General features: G+C 44.9%; 1 protein-coding gene across 1 annotated transcript in view; it reads right to left on the minus strand.

The window, feature by feature from the left end:
- The window catches only part of SLC45A4 (solute carrier family 45 member 4), a 182,013-nt gene that overhangs the window by 75,471 nt on the left and 82,086 nt on the right, over positions 1 to 24,456 (minus strand). The window contains exon 2 of the mRNA XM_033933011.1: positions 16,666 to 17,319. Within this exon, the coding sequence (XP_033788902.1) occupies positions 16,666 to 16,903 (238 nt within the window). The 5' untranslated portion in view covers positions 16,904 to 17,319. The remainder of the gene's footprint in view (positions 1 to 16,665; positions 17,320 to 24,456) is intronic.

The following is a 24,456-nucleotide window of genomic DNA, read 5'->3' on the forward strand; positions in this document are numbered from 1 at the left end:
AGAGATTGCAGATTGGGATAAAAAAGATGGAAAGATCTGTAATGAAACTGGATTTGAAAGTCAGTTGAAGTAGAAGGTAGAACCAAGGTTGTCTGGGCCACTGAGGAGCTATCAGGATCATGGTAGCTATCCATTTGAGTTTAGTGTCTTCAGGACCAGAGGAATTGGCAATAATACATAGGCACTTGTGTCCAATCCAGAAGAAATGCATCTGCCTCCAGACGATGAGGAGAGCACTGTCTGGAGCAGAACTGAGGCAACTTATAGCTGTGGGGGGAGACACAAACAGGTCTATCTGAGGAGTCCCCCATAGTGAGATGATGTGGCATAAGACTTTGGAGCGAGAGTCCATTCATGCGGCTGAAGAAATCTGCTGAGCTTGTTGGTTAGAGCATTCTGTTTCCATTCTACATATTTGAGAAATGTGTTTCAAGGTATTGTCCAGTTCCAAATGTGCTCGGCTTCTTGACACAGAGGAAGAGAGCCTGTTCGCTCCCTGCTTGTTGATGTAGTACAGGGGTGTCAAAGTCCCTCCTCAAGGGCTGCAATCCAGTTGGGTTTTCAGGATTTCCCCAACAAATAGGCATGAGATCTATTAGCATACAATGAAAGCAGTGCATGCAAACAGATCTCATGCATATTCATTGGGGAAATCCTGAAAACCCGACTGGATTGCGGCCCTCAAGGAAGGACTTTGACACCCCTGATGTAGTACATGACTACTTTAATGTCTGTGCGAATAAGGAGGACGTTTTCAGAGCATTGCGAATTGCCCGCAACTCTAACAGGTTGATGCAGAATGTCTTCTCTCAAGCAGACTACACACCCTGAGTTCTGAGACCATCTAGGGCAGGGGTGGGCAACTTCGGTCCTCGAGGGCCGGAATCCAATCAGGTTTTCAGGATTTCCCCACTGAATATGCATTGAAAGCAGTGCATGCAAATAGATCTCTGGTCTAGGGTTAGCTTCCCAAGCATACATGGACACATCAGTCATGAGTATTTTGTGATGTGGAGGGATGTGAAATAGCAATTCTCTGGAGAGACCCATCCACTTCAACCACTGGAGAGATTGACAAAGAGGTAAGGTAACTGATCCGTTGGGATAAGGAATCCATGGCCTGAGACCACAGACACTAGGATCCACTGAGTTGATCTGAGATTAAGTCGAGTGAAGGAGTTACATGAACTATGGATGACATGTGACCCATGAGATGCATCATTTGTCTTGCTGAGATGTATTGCAGAGTGGAAAGTTCATAGAAGAGTCATGTCTAGCACAGCTCCTATGAACTCTAACACTTGAGAAGGTTGAAGATGAGATTTTGGAAAACTGACTTAAAACCCTAGAAGCTGGAGAAAAGCTATGGTCATTTATGTTGCTGAGTGTACTGCTTGAGGTGATTCAGCTTTTATCAACCAATTGGCCAGATACGGAAACACTTGAAACCCATAGGTACAGAGGATTGCAGCCACCACCAGGCACTTTTTGAATACTTTTGGAGATGAAGCAAGGTCAAATGCTAGAACTTTGTACTGGATATGCTGATCCATAAAAAAAAAAGAAACTTTCTATGTTCTGGGTGTATAGATGTGTGTATGTTGGCCTCATTGAGGACTAGAGAGCATAGCCAATTGTTTCATTCTAGAAAGTGGGTACAGGGTTCCCAAGGATAGCATGTGATACTTCTCTGACTTAATATACGTTAACAGCTTGGAAGTCGAGAATGGAATGAATACTTCTTTGGAATTAGGAAATACCTAGCGTAGAACCCCTGACTTTTCTGGGAAGGGGTTACTACTTTTATGGCATTTAGTTGAAGCAGAGCTTCGATTTGTTGAGATGTGAAAGAGGACTCTTGGAGAGATGTTTGGAGGAATAGTGATAAAATGGAGAGTAACCCTCCTGAATGACTGAGGACCAGGTGTCTGTGTTAATTAGAGTCAAGCACTGATGAAATAAGTTGGCCTCCAATGGGTTGAGGAGGTAGCTGAGACGGGGGTACTGTGGCTATGCTTTCTAGAAACATGTTAAAAAAAAGACTTAGCTGGTTTTTGAAAAGCAGAAATCTGAGGCTTTTGCAATTTCTTTCTCTTCTGTGGTGGGGGGTTTGAAGAGGATGAAGTTGTTGGATAATGCCTCATATAAAAAGGAATACCTTTAAACACTTGGAACAAGAAAAGCTTGAAATCACTTTAGTATGTAGTTTTGGACGCCTCAGCCCCACCACTCCACCGCTGTAATTAAGTTTAGTATTACACCGGGAAGGCTGTGTGGTGCCTCATCATCGGCAGTCCATTAACAATATCTTTTTTTATATATAATTTTTAATTTTGTGAATATTTCTCCATTCATATATTTGTGCTGATGCTGAATTTAGTAAAAGTATAAATATTGACTTATCTCAGCCGCCTTGGGAGCCAGACCCGACATGTTTCGCACTGCTTGAGTGCTGTTTCAAGGGTCTCCCGGGGCTGCCGCTGTCATCCGACTCCTGCTGTAAATTTTTTCATGTTTGATTCAATTACACTGGACTTAAGTTTTTCCTAAAAAGCCAGTGTCAGTAGTACTAGCTTGAAGTGTCATATAAAAAGGAAGCAGATCTCTGGAAAGATTTAGATGGCCGAGTCAGTCCTGGATCCCGTTAAGCTTTGTTCACGACAGGTAAGTCTTTGGCCCCAAACAACTCTTCACTAAGACAGGGAATGTTTGCTAAACTATCCTGAACATTAATGTCCATGTCAGACTGGCAACCATGCAAGCCATTTCATTAAATGCATCAAAAGCTGATCTTGCTATAAACTTTCTTGATCTACTCTGGTTCTGGAGGATTTTTAAAGGAGTATATTCCACTAGTAAAGACTGATGTGGCTATTCCTCTTTATACAGAATACAATCCTTCTTTGATAAGATGTATATTTCTTGAAAGGAGTCTCCCAGTTCAGTTCTTAACAGAGTGTTGAGGGCTCTTTCAATGATTTCAGTATTGGTCAGAGGAAGATTAAGTTCATCGAGAATGTCTAGACCATGATCTACGTCGAGATGTACAGGAATCTGTACCATGTAATGCACGATTAAATTCAGAGGAGTGAGCATCTGTACCATGTGATTTCAATATCCATTGATGCTTCAATGAAGAGCTGGATTCGGTACCCTTGGGCCTCGATGCACCATGCTCAGGCTAGGCTGGTACCAAGGGAGTTATGTAAGCACCAGTGCTGCATGCAGCTTAAACAGGTCACTGAGCTCCCTCCAAATAACTCCTGTACTGGTACTGTTGGCTCAACAGCTGGTACCATCGGTGCTGCAGGATGCCGATGGGTGTGCGACCTTGATGAGGAAGCATACCCTATAGGAGTGACAAGAGATCGATGCTGGCGTTGGTGTTTAGCATGCATCAAGGGACTCAATGCTGAAGATGCCTGTAATGCTGGTGGAGTAGAGGATTGCTTCTTAGCAGGTTTACGCAATGCAGAATGACATCCAATGTCGATGGAGCCATCAATGCCAATACCGTCAGTACCGATGGCATCGATTTGTCACCAGAGGCCATGGCCGGTCCAAACAGCTTCTCTTGCTGGATGCATTGAGACTTGAGAGCGTTTTTGTAAAGTAGAATAGCGGATGCAAGTGTCCATTCGATGCTCTGGGCCCAGACACAAGGGGCTGTTGGCAACAAGCGCACTTTTTTAACAAGTGCACTTTTTGAACCCAGCAAAAGGCCTCGACATATGAGGAAAAATCTCAGCGGCTGTCGAAACTCAATGGTTGCACCCCAAGACAAAAAAAAAAAAAGTTAGAAAACACACCAAAGATGCTCAAAGGCACAACTAAGGAAAGAAAAATTTAACATTTGTTTCCCCTTGAGCAGCAGTCATCACAGGCTCTTCTTAACTATTTCCTCACACACTAAACTTAGCCCAGACAGTTCACAGAATTCTGCGTTAACTTTTTGGCCCTTTAAATATGGAACCCATTGCCTATAAACCTAAGGTAGGAAAATTCCTATAAGGGATTAAAAATGGGGCTTAAAATTTGGCTACTTCAGAAAAGCTATAGTTAATTTTGACTGCTGACCTCTTGTTTTGCAGTGGTATTCAGGCATGATTCAATCCAATAGTTAAAAAGGTAGAAAAAAAAGATGCGTAAGGACTGGCCATTCTACTACTGCTTTGCACCTTTCCTCTCATTTGTGTTCTGTTCTCTCCAGTTCTTTAACCTTACTCATTTGTTTTTGTGATTTTTGTAAACTTAAATGCTTTCTATAAATCATCAATATACCAAAATTCACATAAAACTGCCTGTTTCTATCCCCTCCTCTTCCCCTACCTGAATATATTTTAGGCTAAACAGATTACAAAAACAGGAATATTTAATGCAAGGTCATGTATGTCCACACAAACTGGCTTCCATAAATGTCTTAAGGCAGCAAATATACTGAAGCTCACTATACACTTAACAGCCTTCACTATGGGGGAATTAACTCAACAGGGAAAGCGGGCACTGCCACTAATGGACCAAGAACTCTTAAGATGTCTAAAAGTGTGCACCTCCTGCCCTCCCTTTATCACATAAGCAATAAAAAACAGTATGCACATGGGAGGGGGGAAGGACAAATTGTTTTATAATCCTGCCTTAATGAAACACTGCCAATAGGGACCAGAAAGCTCTTTATAAATACTGTGTTCTATATGTACCCTATTGTAATCTTTCTGCAATTCAGAACCAGCTGGGTGACACTTTTGCTGAACAATTTTCTACCTCATGATTGTTTTGCAGCAAGGTCAATGACAGCTACTTACAACTTAACCTTTTCAGGGACATCGCAAATAAAAAAAAAAACACAGGTATTGTCAAGAGTGATACAAAATCTTTTTCCATAATGTGCTTCCTGAAAGTGCATGAAATGAAATCAGAATTATTGACCTCCATTCCTTTTTCCATTTTACTCTGCTACTGCTAAACATTAATCTAGCTTAATGAGCAACTGCCTACATTGTAAAGAGCACTGCATTTAAAAAACAGCCTTCATAAAGATAGGGCTTGTGTTTAGAATGTCCAATGGTGCTTAATGTTGAATAGTAACATTAGAAAATCTCCAGGCAGTACAGAGAGGCTGCAGGGGAGAAAGGATGGGGAAGAAAGTTTATAAGAAAAATAGAAGAAAATACAAAACAAAAAAAAACACACATATACAATGGGGAGGAGGGGTGGTGGTAACAGAGAATCAAAGCAAAAGAAAAAAATAGAAATATTAGGTTCTTACCTTGATAATCTTTCTTGCAGATGTATCTAGTAGTCCTGAACGCTAGAGTTGTGCGTCTGAACCCACAAGTTACTTGCAGAATGATATCACTCATGTTTCATCTATGACTCCTTCCTCCTACCCCCTCAGTTCGTATAAAAGTAGTTGAGAATCACTGTAATAGAAGAAATCACCTGAAGGAGGGCAACGGGGAGAACTCCAATACTATACTTTTTTCCCCCTGAGCAGAACAGGAGTATGACATCAAAATTATACAAAACTACATGCAACCAGCACTAACATTTATGGAAGCTCGTAGCTACTCGCATGTCGCTAAGACACAGACTGGATATCTCTTCTTTTCCTCAGCTTAGCTGAGAGAGTCAGAGAAATTCTTCATAGTTGGATACAGACTGAAATTGAGACCAAAGGCAGGTGAAGCCCCCTCAGAGGGCAGGGCTTCAGGACTACTAGACACATCTAGATGAAAGATTCAGGTATTAACCTAATATTTCTTTCTAATGCAATGTGTCTAGTAGTCCTGAATGCTAGGGACTCTAAGCAGTCCCTTGGGTCTAGGGTGGAACTACTGAGCCTGCACCTCTAATACTGAGAAGCCAAAGGCAAAATCCTTCCTGGCTACCATGTCTACTCTATAGAACTTTATAAAGGTATGAAGAGTAGACCATGTCACTCCTCTACATACAGAGCCATGCAAAAGTTTTGCATCACCGCCGAGTAATACATTGTTCCGCCTTTCTTGCTGGATCAGAGCAATATTTCTGATGCCTACTGCTGCATATTATATACCTCCCAAACCCCAAGAGTAGAAAATGGTTAGGGGAAAGAGACAAAGGCCAACTAAGTGATAATAACCAAAATTAATAAATATTAATGAAAACAGGAGAGCCCTCAGTCACACAGCCACCGCTGGAAAGTCCAGAGTGCAGCTGTCGCGGGGTTACACCCAGAAGAGTGTTAACTGCGGAACATCCCTGGGCTCTCTCCGCGTGAGAAGTGAATAACTAATGCAACAAAAAGTGCAATGCGTGTAAAAAATTTCTTACCTCGCTTTTTCAAGCTGTGTCGGATGAATTGAGAGACCCAGCGCAGTCAAGTTCCTGAAGAAGGACGAAGTCATCATTCGCGGACTGCTCACACGGAGAAGCTAAGTTCTTCCAGTTTGTGTTTTGCCTGGTATGATTTGGACACTCTTTTTCCTTTTGGCCCCATGTTTGGGGGATAGAGACAAATTTCAACTTAACTTTATGAAGGTGTGTGTTTTTTATTATTTTTTACACGCATTGCACTTTTTGTTGCATTAGTTATTCACTTCTCACGCGGAGAGAGCCCAGGGATGTTCCGCAGTTAACACTCTTCTGGGTGTAACCCCGCGATAGCTGCACTCTGGACTTTCCAGCGGTGGCTGTGTGACTGAGGGCTCTCCTGATTTCATTAATATTTATTAATTTTGGTTATTATCACTTAGTTGGCCTTTGTCTCTTTCCCCTAACCATTTTCTACTCTTGGGGTTTGGGAGGTTTTTTTCTATTTTGTGATTTTTCAACCTCCATTATTGTAGGGTTTATTTTTTGTTCTTTGAGCATATTATATACCGACATGTTCAAAATTTTATGCTCTATTACCCTGCACATTTTGAATTGATTTAAGACTTCAGATTTAAGACTTGTAATGCATAAACTGCAGAATGTCAAAAAATGTCAATATTTTGTAAATGGCTTTACATTAGCTATTTCAATATGTACTAAATTTATTTGTATTTTAACTGTTACCCCCTTCAATTCTAATAACATATGGGCCAGCCTTTGTTCTTGATAACAAGCTTTCAGCATTCAGGCATGGAGTGAACCATTTTCTAAGTTCATCTGGCTGTACAACATGGTGCCAAGCATTAATTAGTGCTTCAATCAACTCGAGCTTGAGAAGAGAATGAGGAGGAGCAGGAGACAGAGAACTAGTGGCTTCCAGCCCTGCAGAGGGACTGTAAAGAATAATAGATGCATGGAACAGTCTCCCAGAAGAGATGGTGGAGACAAGACTGTCTGAACTCCAAAGGGCCTGGATAGGCACATGGGATCTCTGGAGAGAGAAAGAGATAATGGTTACTGCAGATGAGCAGACTAGATGGGCCATTTGGCCTTTATCTGCCATCATGTTTCTATATGCCTTGGAGAAGGATGCCTTGCCAGGAAGGTGGGGGGAGGGGAACGACAATCTCTTTCTGTGCAGAGGCAAGAAATGCTACTACAATGAAATTCTGATTTTGGTTTTGGTTTTTTTTTTTATCATTAAGACTCTTTTTAGAGCAGTACTAGTCTGACAGCAACTAGCAATGTTCATTTGGAAACTGCTCCAGGCGATATATTAAATTTTTCAATAAACTCACTAAACAAGGGGTAATCACTAAACAAGGGCTAATCAGCAGCCAAGGAGGAAACACATACAGGAGAATCTCCAGAGGCCAAGGCTGCACCAGAGTGTCGAGCCCCTCGCTTCTGGGCTTGGATCTTCGACTGAAGAAGCAATCTTTCTTATTTCTTGCTGTAGCATGAGATTGAAGCAGAGCCCTCTGGGGACAGTACCCACTTGCCACATCCAGCATCTATCTGCTGAAGAAGTTGGCATGAACGTTGTCTATTCTTGCCACATATGCTATTGTCAGCGCTAGATGACAACGGTGTGCCCAGAGAAACGGCAGGCAGGCTTCCTGAGCCAGAGGAGTGCTCTTTGTCCCTCCTTGGCGACTGATGTAGGTCACTGCTGTTGCATTGCTGGAGAAAACCCTGACTGCTAGATCCTTCAGGGTTTTTTGCAATCTTGTCACGGCTAGATGAATTGCACGGCGCTCCAACTAGTTGATGACCCACTTCCGCTGAGAGGGCATCCAACACCCCAGCCCCAAAGGTTGGCATCCGTCACCACCCCGACCCAGAAGGAAACGTGTAGTGGGATTTTGCCATTACCCAGTGTTTTCTTTTTTGGAATGGAATGAGAATATTTAAGGTTTGCTATCGAAGGAGAAGTTGTTCTGAAGTTTTCCCCTGATGTAGCCTTGTAAGAGGCAAAACAAAAAGTACTGACTATTGGGATTTTGCTGTTGGGGCGATCTATGAAGAAGCAAGAAACGGATCTCCCCAGATAAATTGTTTAAAGATAAGTCTCCTTTCATTCACGCTTGATATTTTTTAAAACTATTATATACAGGCAATTTTTCCCAGCTGTAGCCATTGCCAAATAGTTTTAGGTAGTTGATAACTGATTATTTTCCAGCCTTTGAAGAGGAAAAGCTTTAAAAGTGATCTATTAGATGAAAGATTGATTGAATTTTCATGTATGAAGTTTTTTTCCAGACCAGTGATGATACTGACATCTTAGGGTACAGTGCAGTCCCAGCTGTCCGTGCGCGAGGTCTGCTTTTCTCCACTTTTCTATTTATGATTTTTTTGTCTACTTTCGTTGCTTTTCTGGATGAATGCGAGTTCCTGCTAAACACACTAACAGCACGTTTTCTGTTTTGTTTATATTAATACATACGGCTTTGTTCCCTTTTTGACTGGTTTATTGTCTTCCTAAAATTGACAATCCAGCCCTAATCCCCAGCAGCAGGGGCACATGCTCCACTGTGCAGCACCCCTCTTCCAATGAGGGCGCTCTGATCAGCCAGTCATCCAAGTAAGGATGAACCCAGAAACCCATCTTCTGCAGGTAAGTCTCCACTACCACCATCACTTTGATGAAGGTCCGGGGCGCTGTTGCCAGTCCAAAGAGCAGTGCTGAGAACAGTTAATGCTGCTTTAGGACATGAAAACGCAAAACTTGCATTGGGCCAGAAAAATGAGAATGTGCAAGTACGCCTCTGTGAGATCCAGAGATGCCACAAATTCTTCAAGTCCACTGCTGCAATGGCTGAATGTAGTGTCTCCATTCGTAATGGAGGAATCTTTTGAGCCTCTCTTTGACATGATAAGAGTATGTGGAGTATCTGCCTGATCCCGAGAGCTCAGGAGGCACCAGCTCTATAGCTTGAATATCCAGTAAAGCGCTGAACAGTGGCTTGGAACCAGAGAGCTTTGTCCAGGTGACCTGATGAAGAGGTCACAAACCAATCTGTTCAGCAAATTCCAAGTTTCCTTAAAATTGGTTATTCCACTTATACTTCTAAGCAGGGTACAAAAATATAAAATCAGTGGCGATACATACTTGTAGTTCTAGACCAACACACAAGGGACATGGAGTTCTCACCCCCAACCTCATGAGTAGATAGGACAGTGAGACATTTAAGGAGAGTACAATAGGGAGGGGCCTGTCTGAGAAAAGCTTGTAACCCAATCAAATGATGTCCAAGACCCACTGGTCAGATGTAATATGCATCCAAGCAGGAAGAAATGAGAACCAGCCCCTATGCGTCGCAAAGCATCCGTTGGTCTGGCGTCATTGAGCTTTTATGGCCTCTGGCGCAGATTGGGAGGAGGAAGGTTGGGTATGTCTGTAGCCAGTGTATCTGTGTTGGGAGCCCTGGGAAAATCTCTGTGACGTCGCATTTGCATATGGTCTGGAAGCCCCTGGAGGGTCTGGATCAACTACCAGGCAGTCTTAGGGCGACTGTCCATCACAGAATCCATGAGGTCATCCAGACAATAATTGCCCCTTAAGTCAGTCTTGTCAGAGTAATAATAATAATAATTTTATTCTTATATACTGCCAAAGCCATGAAAGTTTGAGGCGGTTTACAACAAGAAGCGCTGGACAATCAGCAAATGTCACAATTCAAAGTCATCAATGTAATCTTACATATGGAAGAAGTGGAAAGCTATATAGATCTTAAGGTTACGTGTTGAATTTGCAGAGGTATAAAAATTCTTTAGTTTACAAAACGATTGAACAAATTCATTTTTACCAATTTTCTAAAACTGAGGTAGGTTGAAGAAGAGTAGCCTTGAAGGTGGAATCCCCAGCCCATTGGCGAACCCATAGCAACCAGCAAGAAGAAAGAGTGCACAGACACCTTAACCAGAGCTCATGAGATCATACAAAACATCCACAATATAATTGGTCCCAGCCATCAGAAGTTGAGGAGGGGGATACATTGCCTTACTCTCCAGAGTATGTAATAGAGACAGGCGCGTGCCATGAACAATGTCGCAGAAGCAGCCTTAATATCCAAAGTAGCAGCCTCAAATAAAAAAAAAAAAAAAAGTTTCCAGAGGATCATATCCACCCGGCAGTCCTGCATATTCTTCAACACTACACCACCCTCACTGGGCAGAGAGGTTCACTTAGTCACCTGCGCAACCCAGGAATCCACCCTAGGCTGCGCCAAAAGCTGCCAACATTCCTGTGCCACAGGATACAAGCGGGACATAGCTCAAGCAATCTTCAAAGACCCTTCCGGAGAGTCAAACTGCTCCAAAACCAGAACACTCATGTCAGGGTGCCAGGGACTGAGTGCACAACACATAGCAAAGAAGAGGTGGACTGAGCTCGCTGAGAAACTAAGTTCAACTCCTGCAATGACTCAGAAATTAGATTTGGCAGCATCGCAAACTTAAATAAGCGCATAACTGTAGAATCATCCACAGGATCTACAGTCCCCAGAGGATCTGCTAATCCAGCACAGAACCCCTGGTCTCTCACTCCGTGTTGTGCGTGGCTCCCCCTCCTGCTTTTCACCTGTCACAGTCTGTCTCCAATGATGCACAACTTATTTCCACCCAGGTGGACCGCGACGAACGGAAGGCAGGAGGGGGGAGCCACGGACCACACCATTGAATCACTGCCTAAGCTGGCAGATTTTCCGGCATAATGGCGATGTCGGACCGGCGCAGGAGGGAGGACACGCTGGGCTCTGAGAAGGAAAAGTTATGTTCTTACCTGTTAATCTTCTTTCCTTTAGAAGGAGCAGATGAATCCAGAGACCAGTAGGATAGCACACATCGACCAGCAGGTGGAGATAGAGAAACTGATTAGCAGGTGGTCCTATAGGTTGGCATTCCTCCTGTATAACCAGTATCGCTCCTTGCCCAAGCATGTAAAAAAACTTCTTTCCAGCAACCAATTACAATGGGTAAAATACAGAATACAACTACCAACAATAACAAAAACGAACCTTGCAACAAAGAAACGGACAGATCATCTGAAGAAAGGGTGGGGGGCTCAGTATTCATCTGTTGCTTCTAAAGGAAAGAAAATGTTTCCTTCCTTAGCACAGCAGCAGATGAATCCAGAGACCAGTGGGATGTAGCAAAGCATACCTCTAACTGGGTGGGAAGCAAACGCCGCCTCCGCAAGAACCGAAGTGCCAAAGTCAGCATCTGCACGGGCTGCCACATCCAACCAGAAATGCTTAGAAAAAATATTCTCAGAAGACCAAGTAGCCGCACGACAAATCTCTTCTAAGGAAAGACCTCTGGACTCGGCCCAAGACGTAGCCATCGCTCGTGTTGAAATGTGCATGAAGCTGTTCCAGCAACCGCTTCCCAGCCATCAAGTAAGCTGAAGCAATGGTCTCCTTGACCCAATGAGCGATGGAAGCCTTGGACGCCGCCATACCTTTGTTGCGTCCTGTGAACAACACAAAGAGGTGGTCTGAACGACAAAAGCCATTCGTGACCTGTAAATAATGGATAAGAATTCTGCGCACATCAAGGAAATACAATGAAGAGAAATGCTCCCCCCAATCCTCCTGCCTAAAAGCCAGAAGGAAGAGATATTGGTTCACATGAAAGGAAGACACACCTTAGGAAGAAACGAGGGAACAATAGGAACAGACACTCCAGCATCGAGATGCGCAAAAAAGGATCCTGTACGACAACACCTGCAACTCCGAAATCCTTCAGGCAGATGCCATTGTGACCAAACACACCGCTTTCAATGTGACATCATTTAGAGTTGCATTAGATAATGATTCGAACGGGGCCTTCTGTATCCCCCCCCCCAAGGACAATCTTAAGGCTCCACTCAGACAGATCTTCACAGGTGGCCGAATATGGTGTACCCTTTTCAGGAAACGAACTACATCAGGTTGAGATGCCAGCGGCGAATGAGATACCCAGCCCCTATAACAAGCAATGGCCGTCACCTGAACCTTAAGGGAATTATAGGCCAACCCTTTGGCGACACCATCCTGCAAAAAGGAAAGAATATCAGACAGAGAAGCCTTGAAGGGCGAAAGACCCCGAGCAGCACACCAGACTCTAGCATAGGAGGCAGAGGTAGATCCCTTTTTGGCCTGAAGAGTGGAAATGACCTGTTCGGAATATCCCCTACGCCTCAGCCGCGACCTTTCAAGAGCCAAGCCAAAGTGGGACGGATTTTCCATGTTGATCGGACCCTGAGTTAGTAAGTCCGGAGTCACCGGAAATGTCAACCGATCGACCGTCGACAGCCGGATCAGGTCCGCATACCAAGGACGACGTGGCCAATCTGGAGCTACCAGGATCACTCTGCCCGGAAAGAGAGATATGCGAAGCAAAACCCAACCTATCATCGGCCAAGGAGGAAACACATAAAGAAGACAACCCAGAGGCCATGGAAGAGCCAACACGTCTACCCCCTCGGACTCCCCCTCTCTGTGCCTGCTGAAGAACCGAGGAAGCTTTGCATTGCAAGATGACCCCACTTCTAAACTAGCAGGTCGAATGCCTGAGTGGAGAGTTCCCATTCTCCGGGATCTAGAAGATGTCTGCTGAGGAAGTCTGCCTGAACATTTGCCTGACCCGCAATGTGCGCTGCCGAGAGAAGAGGAATATGAGCTTCCGCCCATTGAAACAGGACCAGTGCCTCGCTGGCCAATTGAGGACTCCGTGTACCGCCCTGCCGGTTGATATATGCCACTGCCGTGACACTGTCCAAAAAGACTCTCGTCGGTCGGTCCTGAATTAAGGACTGAAATGCTAGCAGCACAAGCCTGATCGCCCTCAACTCCAGCATATTGATCGACCACTGAGCCTCCTCCTGAGACCAAGCTCCCTGTGCTGATGATTGAAGGCACTGAGCTCCCTATCCCAGAAGACTGGCATCCGTCGTAACCACAACCCAATCCGGTGTCGCAAGAGACATGCCCTTGAATAGATTGACCTCTCTGAGCCACCAATGCATGCTGAGGGAAGCTTGAGAATTCCACTGAAGATGCCGATCGTTGTTCTGAGACACTGGGGACCACCGTGACAGAGGAGACTTTTGCAACGGTCTCATGTGGAAGCGAGCCCACGGCACCACCTCCAGAGCCACCACCATCGATCCCAGAACTTACACATAATCCCAAACTCTCGGTCTGGGCAACCGGAGAAGTAGGCGAATCTGCGACTGCAACTTGTCTCCCCGGTCCTTGGGTAAAAACACCTTCCCCAGACAAGTATCAAACTGCATTCCCAGATGCTCCAACGATTGGGACAGGGTAAGAGAGCTCTTTGGAAGGTTGATGATCCACCCCAAAGACTGAAGAAGAGATTACCCTCTGGGTCACCAACACACTCTCCTGCCTGGAAGATGCACGGATCAACCAGTCATCCAAGTAAGGTTGTACCCGAATCCCCTCTTTGCGAAGAAACGCCGCCACAACTACCATCACCTTCGAAAAGGTGTGTAGTGCCGTGGCGAGACCAAAAGGCATTGTCCGAAACTGACAATGCTGGCCTAGGATCACAAACCTAAGAAATCTCCGATGCGGAGGCCATATCGGAAATTGCAAGTAAGCCTCCTTGAGATAGAGATGTAAGGAACTCCCCTGGTTGAACTGCTGCAATGACGGAGTGCACTGTCTCCATACGGAAATGTCTGATCTTGAGAAATTTGTTGACCCGTTTGAGATCCAGCACTGGTCTGACCGACCCTCCCTTCTTGGGCACCACGAAGTAAATGGAATATCTGCCGAGGCCCACCTCTGCTGGGGGAACTGGAACAACAGCCCCCAGATCCAGAAGCACTTGAAGGGTGAGCTGTACTGATCCTCTCTTGGTTGCCCCATTGCAGGGGGATACCAAGAAAGAATCAGCGACGGGAGAGGAAAATTCTAATTTGTAACCTTCTCGAATAATGTCCAATACCCACTGATCGGACGTTATCTTGGCCCACTCCGCCAGAAAGGAAGACAGCCGTCCTCCCAAAGAAATCTTGGAGGGAGCCAAGATCCCGTCATTGTTGATTGCGAACTGCTGGAGCACGGGCTGGCTGAACATTCGGGGATTTTGCAGCATGAAAGGAATTCTTTTGCGTAAATCTAGGTCGAGAATTGTAGAAAGAACCGTAAGACGGCTGAAATGATGGCTTTCCCAGTCTATATCGCTTAACATCCCAGAAGCAAGGTCTGGCAGACGAGGCTTTCAAAGGTGGTTTAGGCCTTTCTTCCGGTAACCACTGCGTTTTGATATCACCAAAATCTTTTACCAGCTTATCCAAATCCTCACAAAATTAGCAGCCGACCTTTAAAAGGAAGCTTCACGAGCCTAAGCTTGGACGCCAAAGCCACAAAGATCTGTGAGAAACTACTGAAAGCGACATCTGTTTTGCAGAAGCCCGAATAATATCATATAAGGCATCCGCCAAATACGCTAAACCCGATTCCACATCTGCCAACTCGGACGGAATAGCAGACCCTGACTCCATCATTCTATCTGCCATCTGTTGAGACCATTGAAGACACTCCCGCGCCGCATAGGAACTGCACACTGCCGCCTGCAAGGTAACCACTGCGACTTCAAAAGACATCTTAAGCAAAGATTCTAACTTCCTATCCTGGACATCCTTTAGAGCAATACCCCCTCAACAGACAAGGTAGTCTTCTTGGTGACCGCGGCCACCTTAGGGAGCTTAAACTACTTCTCCAGCTCATTCTGAGCCAGTGGGTACAACTGCCGCATGGCTTTCGTCACCCGTAGACCTGCCTCCAGCGCATCCCATTGAGCCGCAATAAGCTCCTGCATGGCCTCATGAACCGGAAAGGCTCTAGGCGGCTTTCGCGTTCCCACTATAAGAGGGTTAGCAGATCCAGATGCGAGTGGATCTTCCTGAGAGATGTTCAACCTTTGTAACGCCTTAGAGATCAACAAGGAAAGTTCTTCCCTGTGAAACAGACTGAGCGCAATAGGATCATCTACGTCCCTACCTAGCGCCTCCTCCGTATCCAATTCCATCACCTCCCCCTCTTCCAAGGACTCGGGAAGAGTCGGAGACAAGGGGGAGACTGAGGCAGGGTCCCCCCTCCTCTGCTGTAGCCAGTCTACGACGTTTAGCCGCCTGAGACTGCCCCGGAGGTGTAAAGGTAGAAGGGAGCAAAGAAACGTTGAAATCCAAGGATTGTGCAGGCTGAGAGCTCTGCAATAAAAAGGCATGGTGCATCAACATTACAAACTCTGGCGAAAAAGTGCCCTGAACAAACCCTGCCGGGCCGACCTGCACCGTTTTCTGGAGAGACACCGCGTCCTCCACCAGCTCCCAAGAAGCGCCGACAGCCGCCAAACTCCCCCCAGATGCCGACGTGCATTGCAGCGTGGTAGGCCCAACCGCGAGTGAAGAGGAACTCAATCAAGCTTCCCCAGTGCAGGAAAACCCAGACTCGCTAACCGGCAAACTCAACTCCTCAGCCGCGTCTGCACACCCGGCTGAACACAGACCCGATGGTATTCAGCGCTTCCCACAGCGCAAACACCGTTTAAGTGCCTCAGCCGCCATGTTGTTTTTGTGGGTTTTTTAAGGCAAAACACCACGCGGGAGAGAGCCCGACGAACAACGCACCCTACACAGTCAGAAACAATCTCAAGCAGCACCAGACACCCGAGCTAGATGGATAGCGACCAACCCCTGCTGGGAGATAGAGCATACTGGATATACAGGAGGAATGCCAACCTATAGGACTACCTGTTAATCAGTTTCTCTATCTCCACCTGCTGGTCGATGTGTGCTACCCACTAGTCTCTGGATTCATCTGCTGCTGTGCTAAGGAAAGGGAAGTTTGGGGGTATTGCCGCGGGTCACATAAAAAGGTCAGGCGGGCCGGATTGCCATGTGCTCTAGATGAATCCGCTCCCGAATATATATTACACTAATTAAGTTAAGTAAAGTTTATATGAAATACTTTTCAATAATTTAGAAATATACAATGAAATATACATAGTATCGATCCTATGACGATCAGGTAATTCTGATCTGTTTCACAGTACCAAATGGCCTTTGGAGCCCTCTGAGGATCATTATATGGTTATAATGAATAATTTGGAAGGACTGGAAATTGTTTGACATTATTATTTGGAACCAGCCTATGAATAGCCAGTGATACAGAAGCTAGATGAATCCACAGCACATCCAATAATGTAACATGTTTACAACAATGAAAATGCATCCTAAGAAAATTTTTTTCTGAAATCCAGTGCTAAGTTGCACTGACCATTTAAAAAGCCACTCACCGATCTGCAACAATACTGGTGTTACCAAGGCTGTCTCCATGGCATAGCAAAACTCTCTGCCAAACATTACTGCGCCATGCATCACCCACAAGCGAATAGGGATTCGGTCGATAGAGCTCTCACTGATAGTCTCATCCGGGATCTCTTTTTCCTTGTTTTCTTCTTTCTTTAGAGGTGCCACAGGTAATACCTGTACTTGCATAGATTCTGACTCAGCATTCTGAGGAGCCATTTTCATTATCACAAAAATATATACTCTTATGAGCTCTCTATATTTTATTATATATAATATATATGTATAAATACTATCAGATATTCAAAGATAAATGACGCCGTCTTGTCTTCCAACTTCTTCTGTTGTGTTCCTGGTGCAAAGTGCAAATACTTATATTCCTCTTTGCCAAGGAGAATCTTCACAATTTTTCATGTAGCTATGAGATGTGCAGTAAACCAGAATGGTATTTGGTAGAAACAACTTAAACATATGGCTTGATTTACTGTGAATTAGAGTTAAAAATCCATAATTGCCATTCAGTTAATACCAGTTTCATTATTTCCATTGAAGAGGTGGTGAAGTTATTTATTTTGCAACAAAGTGGAAAGGCAACATGGACAACTAATCCACTGTTAATCCCCATCGAGTGGCTGATTAATCTAGGAGAAAACACACAAAAGTTAAGAGTTAACAAGTATACAATATTTTAAATCTTCTATAGTCCAACTACTTGTTTTTACATATGGATGTTTTGCAGCACAGTTTCCTCTCCAACTAGGCTAAAATACAAGCCAAACTACCATTTGATAGGTCCCTATGTCATCCCAACCCCAACCCCCCTAGCTTAACAGAACAGTCTAGATCAGATCACACTTCCTTCTATAACCATAGGTACCAACATTTGCAAATGATTGTATTTACTGGCATTGCCAAATTGTCTCTTCCTAGGCACAATGAAGGACTATGCTCAATATTGTGTGTAGAATAAGGATGCCCAACCTCAGTTCAAGAGATACAATCCAGTCAGGTTTTCAAGATTTCCCCAATGATAATATCCATGACAGAATAAAATGCATGAGATCTATTTGCATAGAATAGAGGCAGTTCATGCAAACAGATAATGCATATTCACTTGAGAAATCCTGAAAACTCAACGGGTTGAGGGCAGAGATTATGCAAATTGGATGCTTGTAAAACAGGGACTGCCTGGAGATAAAATTCAAAAAAATGAGTAATGTCAAAGCAAGTTTGTTCTGAAGAAGATTGTTGATGTCAATACTTCTAGATTAATGCAGTCAACTGCAGAATCCCTATTTGCTTTTGGAATATGCAGAATCAGTATTCAGAAATCAAAACTTTAGAAAGCCACGCAATACATATCCAGAACGTGAATAATATATAGTTAGGAGGTTTTGAATGGGACTAGAGCTGAATGAAAATAAATAAATATATATATATATATATCCCTCATTTCACAAGGGGAATACGCATTGTCTACTTATATTAACCTTGGAATTTACATCTGTTTCCAGGGACATTTTAAGTTGGGGAGAGACTTTTTTGTACAGCATTCTACTGGGGGAATTAGGGGTGTTCCGCCCTCCCCCCCCCCCCCAAAGTGATACTGGTAAAGGATATTGGGTTCTGTGACATCTTCAGAAAGGAAAAATGATGTTCTTACCTGGTAATTTTCTTTCCCTTAGACGCAGCAGATGAATCCAGAGACCAATGGGATAGCTCACATCTACCAGCAGGCGGAGATAGAGAAACTGATTAACAGGTGGTCCTATTGGCTGGCATCCTCCTGTTTATCCAGTATAGCTCCTTGCCCAAGCATCCATAACCATCAATAGGCATAGCATGTAAAAAACTTTTCCCATAACAAATCTCAAAATGCAAAAATACAGAAAACAGCCTGCCATAATAATAAACTGCGAAAGTTGCAAAAGAAAAAACTGAGAGACAATATCCAGAAAGGGTGGGGCTCTGGATTCATCTGCTGCGTTTAAGGGAAAGAAAATTAACAGGTAAGAACATAATTTTTCCTTCCCTAGTAACAGCAGTAGATGAATCCAGAGACCAATGGGATGTAGCAAAGCAATCCTCAGTCTGGGTGGGAAGCAAACGCCGCCTCCGCAACAACCAAAGCTCAAAATGCCCCTATCGCATGCGCCCCCACATCCAAGCAGAAATGCGGAGAGAAAGCACTCTAGGAAGACCAATTAGCCGCAAGACAAATCTCCTCCAAGGAAAAAACCTCTGGGCCGAGCCCAAGAAGTAGCCATTGCTCAGGCGGAATGGTCATGAAGTTCTTTCGCCAACCGCTTCCCTGCCAGCAAGCAAGCATAACGAATGTCCTCCTGGATCCATCGAGCGATGGAGGCTTCGGACACCGCCATACGTTTTGAGGCGTCCCTTGAAGAATACAAAAAGGAGATATAAACAACTAAAAGTCGTTAGAAACTGAGCTCGCGGAGAACGCTAATGTACGTACCAAAAAATGCAGTGAATAAAAGCACTGCTCCCAATTTCTCCTCTCAGGAAGAAGGAAGGAAAAGCGAGCATGACATAAAAGAAAGGATGACACCCCCCTAGAAAGAAATAGTGGTACCATCCGAACTGATACCCCATATGTCGGAAATCAGAAATAGGAATCCCCGTTAAACAAGGCCTGCAACATAGAAAACTGCAGAGCTGAAGCCATGGCCACAAGAAACCCCATGTTCAACGGCACAGCCCTTTAGAGTCCCAAAAGACAAGGATGAAATGAAGCCTTCGGTAAACTGAGAAGAAGTACGTGAAGATTGTACTCCAAACCGGGCTTTCTAAGAGGCGCATGAATATACAGCACTCTGTTTAGGAACTGAACTACATGAAGCTGAGAAGTAAGCGAAGAGCAATATACCTAGCCCTTGTAACAAGCCAAGAATGGCACTAGAAGCTGAAGGGAATTGAACGCTAAGCCCTCGGCAATACACTTGTGCCAAAAAGGAACTCTGGAGTGGTTCAAACGTTAAGAAGCACCCAAGAAAGGAAAAACCTAAAAAAGGAAGCAGAAGCCACAGGAGAAGATGTCCGTAGCACCTGGATAAGAGAAGAAACAAACTGCTTCGCATAACCCTTACATGTCAGCCAAGATTTTTCAAAAAACTAGGTCGTAATACTAAAGTAGTACAAATATCCATGTTGATCGGACCCTAGGCGAGCAAAGCCGGAGATACCAGGAAACTTCTTAGTCTGGCTGTCGAAAGACTCATCAAATCCGCATAGTAAGGATGGCGCCGCCAATCCAGATTCTACAAATACTGTGCCCGGAAAGCGAGCTCGCAAATCCAAGCCATTATCAGCCAGCGGAAAAAGAGAAGGCAGAGGCGAGAAAGGAGCCATGCAGCTACCCCCTCTAACTCCCACTCCCTGGGCCCGCCGAAGAAGCTAGGAAGCTTAGAATTGAGAGACGAGGCCATGAGGTCTAGGTCAAGGAGATCTCACGTCCATAAAAAGAGCTAGAAAGCCTGAGCCACAAATCTCAATATCCAGGATGCAGAAGATTACACTATTACTAACATGCAAACTTTCCAGAGTGTACACAGCGCTGTACACTGTAACATACAAGAAATGGGCCATGCTCAGATTCCACGGAGAGAAAGTCTATTCAAACTCTTATCCTGATCCTTAAAAGGATCTGCCAACAGAAGACGAAGATGAGAGTCCACCCATTGAAGCAGACCAACTTCACCTGCCAACTGAGTACAACACCTACTGCCCAAGCTGTAGAGAAATACCCCCATCCTAATACTGACCAAGAGGACCCTCAGCGGCAATCCGGAAGAATGATCTGAAGCTCCAGAAAGGTAGCCTGACCCTGCTCAAGAGTAGAAGAATGAACAAGTACTGAGTTGCCTCTGAAGACCAGACTCCTGGAGCTGAGGATGGAAGCCACGGAGCCCCCCAACCCGACAGCCCGGGATGGTCGATGGTCATGAACTAGTCCAGCAAAGACCGAGGCATGCCTTGAAAAGAGAAATCACGCTGAGCCACCAAATCATACAGAGCGATGCAGGAGGAGCATACCAAATAATTGGAGCACTGAGATATCGGGAACCATCGGAACAAAAGCGACTGCTATAGCGTAAGAAGGGGAAAGCAAGCCGAAGTTCCCAGTGGAGTCAGCAATATGGATCCCAGAAACTGTACAGAATCCCATACTCGGTCATGGTAAGTGAAGAAGAATACCAATATGAGACCGAGACTCCATGCCCAAGTCTCCGGAAAGAAACACATGTCTCTCCTATATGAATAAAAACATTACCCCGATATACCTATAAATAGTACAGGAGAAAAGAGCGCTGTGCAAATTCAAAGATGCACGTGTAAAGAAGTGAGGAAAAGATACCACCCTTTTTGTGTCAGTCAAATGGCCCGACTGGAAGTCGTCCGAATCAAGCAGGCAATCAAGAAGAAATTAGATGAATCGCCTGGTAGCACCAAAACGGTACCACCGCCCATATCACCTAAAACGTTCGTGAAGCCTTGGGTAGGCGAAATGGCATGTGCCAAAACCGAAAGCGCTGCTCCAAGAGAGGCAGGCAAACCAAGTGCCGATTCGGAGTCCATAGAGAAAATGTAAATATATTCCCAGGTTGTCTGCAGAACTGTGTAACCCCGAGAAACTAATTCAGCAGAATGGGATCCAGCCTGCCCAATGCCCCCGTCTCAGGCACCATGCAGTAAGTGGAACAACGTCCCTTAGTTCCCGAAGAACTACAAGAACTGTCCTGAGGACCAGTAACACTTAAAAGGGAAACACAAAACATAGAGACTCCAACAACGAACTGGAAACCTGAGGAGGATGCAAAGATGCAAGCATCCTGAAAAATCTTCACAGCCCCCTGAACCGACATTATAGCGTCTTCTCTCTCATGAGAAAGCCTGAAGAGTCATTGGAAGAAGTCAAGATCCCCTCAGAAAGAAGTGCAGAAGGTCAGGGAATGGCAGAATGAGACTATATGATCTGCAAGAAGATTCTCCTAGGAAAAAATCAAGTTTCACAATGTAAAGAGGAATATACTGGAACCATGAAAACAGTACTAACCCCATGCAACATGAGCGAAATACGTATGTCCTTTAAAGTGAATACTTACTAGACTCAATCAAGATGCTGCATCTACCGCCCCGTGGAAAACAACAGCATCCTTACAGGTATCAGACAAAGCTCACATCGCTAATGAGAGCTTCAGGGATGAGGCTAACAGCCACATAGCACGTGATCCTCCGCGGGTTTGATAGAATAGGTCAGTGTTATTCAACCTTTTTTGGGCAAAGGCACACTTGTTTCATGAAAAAAATCACGAGGCACACCACCATTAGAAAATGTTAAAAAATTTAACTCTGTGCCTATATTGACTATATATAAAGTAATTCTCTTGAATAGGAATCAAATAAACACAAAGAAAGTATTTTATAATTACTTTATTATGAAATATTAAGTAAACAGAATAGTGAAAAATTATAAAAAAATACTTTATTCAGTGCGAAACCTGGGCCTGTTTGGCTGAACACAAAGCTGATATTCTGGCTGGAATCGAAGAAAGACACACACGTAACTCTTCGTCAACAGCTCTCAGTCTCTCTCTGTATTTGGTTTTTATAGCATACAAAAATAGACAAATATACCCTCCATCCTTTTTATTAAACCACAATAGCAGTTTTTAGCGCAGGGAGCTGCGCTGAATGCCCAGCGCTGCTCTTGACGCTCATAGGCTCCCTGCGCTAAAAACCACTATTGCGGTTTAGTAAAAGGTGACCATATTGTAAAATATAGACAGCAGATATAAATTCAGAACTGTGCATAGTAAGTGAAGGGACGTTTTCATCTCTGGGAATTTACCCAGTTAACTATTAAGTTATTTGGGCAAATTCCTTTGAAAACTGTGGTAATACTGCCTCCACTTTGCTAAATTTAAAATAAAATCATTTTTCCTACCTTGTCTGGTGATTTCTGGTTGCACTTTCTTCTTCTGACTGTGCATCCAATCTTTCTTCCCTTCTATCAGCCTGTATGCTTTCTCTCCTCCACACCTCATTCCCTCCCCCAACTTTTTCTTCCTCTCTTCATGCCCCCTTTCTTTTTTTCTGTTTCTCTTCTTTCCTTCTGTCTCCCTGCCTGCTCCCTTTCTTTCTTTCTCCCTGCCGTTCCCCAAGCCACTGCCTCTGCCGCTGCCATCGGGGAACATGACCCACCAATGGATAACAGGTCCCAAAGCCGACGCCGACGCATGCTCTCCCTGACGTCAATTCTGCAATCGGAGAGGAAGTTCCGCCCAGCCAGGCAGCGATTGGCTGGCCCGAACTTCCTCTCCGACTGCAGAATTGACGTCGGGGAGAAGAAGACTTATCGGCTTGATAGATTAGATCGCCAAGACAAAGTGAGTCCTGGGTGATCGACTCACTTTGCCTTGGCGAGCTACTGGCTCCCCTGCCTCGGGCCCCCTGTCAGCTCCGGGCCCCTGAATGCAGGACTGGTAGTACTGCCCTGATGGCAGCCCTGCTGCACACCAGGCAACATCTCGCGGCACACTAGTGTGCCGCGGAACAGCGGTTGAAAAACACTGGAATAGGTAACTTGCTCCTGGTTAAAAGGAGCTGTACAGCCCTTCCTGTCTGGTCGGGGGGCCCGTCTAGCATGTGCCATGAGAAAATGGTGACAGGAGAAACCAGCGTGATAAGCATGTAAATCTGAAGTCCAGGCCCTCTCAGAAATAGAGAAAGAGAGTCCTGGCCGCAGGAAGATGCGCAGTGTCATTATGCCCATAGAGACAGCCCGAACTTGGAAACTGTTTATACTACCTTTAGGCATATATATCCTGTGCCACTACTAGACACATGCAGCTCAGCACAGAAGCCCAAATAAGGACAGTTACCAACAGACAAATGCTCAATCTGCAGGGACCCCAAGAGAGACAATGAGATACCTGTGTGAAATACAGGGCACTATCTTACTGCTGATCTCACCGTGTCGTGAGTTGCCGTATGTCGCCCCAGTCCGGAGACAAACCGGGACTGGGTGACCTAGCCCAGGTCAGAGTCTCTCTGGTAAACCCCTTGAGTGCTAACCCCAGAGTCCAATTAAACAAGCAGCTTCCTTCAAGGGAGTACAGCAGGAACACAGACAGACATATAAATCTGCCCAAGCTTGTCCCAAAGCTGGTGAAACACATACAACTTGTCTGAACCGGAAAGGAGCGAAGCCGTAGCATACCCTGACCAAAGTCAGCTGGAAACAAACTACCAGAACGCTGCAGCTCTCCCCGCCATTGCCGGAGACCCAAGCGCACGCCTGATTCTCGCTGACACGTAGTCGCTGCATCAACGCTCCTAGAAACATAGTCGGATTCGAGCCCCGCAAAATTTACCCTGCCACGACTTGCATAGAAAGAAAATCAGACTCGGGAAATAACCAGAAGAACGGCCCACAGCGCCGAAAAAAACATGTCCCATCTCATGCTCGCTGCTATAAACCGGCACCTGCACAATCAGCTGCACATGGCCGTGACAAACACCGATGAAAGAGAGCCTCAGAATAAACAGGACTACTGCTGCACTGAAACCCAACAATGAGAACAAGTACGAGCATGAAATCGCATCGCTACTGCCGCGCTGTAACCAACAAGGAAACCAAGCGCGTGCATGCAAAGGGCGGGAAGTCCCGGTTCCCTCCACGGATTTCTAGTCATAAAACTTAGCCTCAATAAAATATCCAAACCTTAAATGTATGATGACCGAATCCACAGTACTAA

Source organism: Geotrypetes seraphini, chromosome 2 (assembly GCF_902459505.1).
Source record: "Geotrypetes seraphini chromosome 2, aGeoSer1.1, whole genome shotgun sequence".
In the NCBI taxonomy this organism is placed as follows: Eukaryota; Metazoa; Chordata; class Amphibia; order Gymnophiona; family Dermophiidae; genus Geotrypetes; species Geotrypetes seraphini.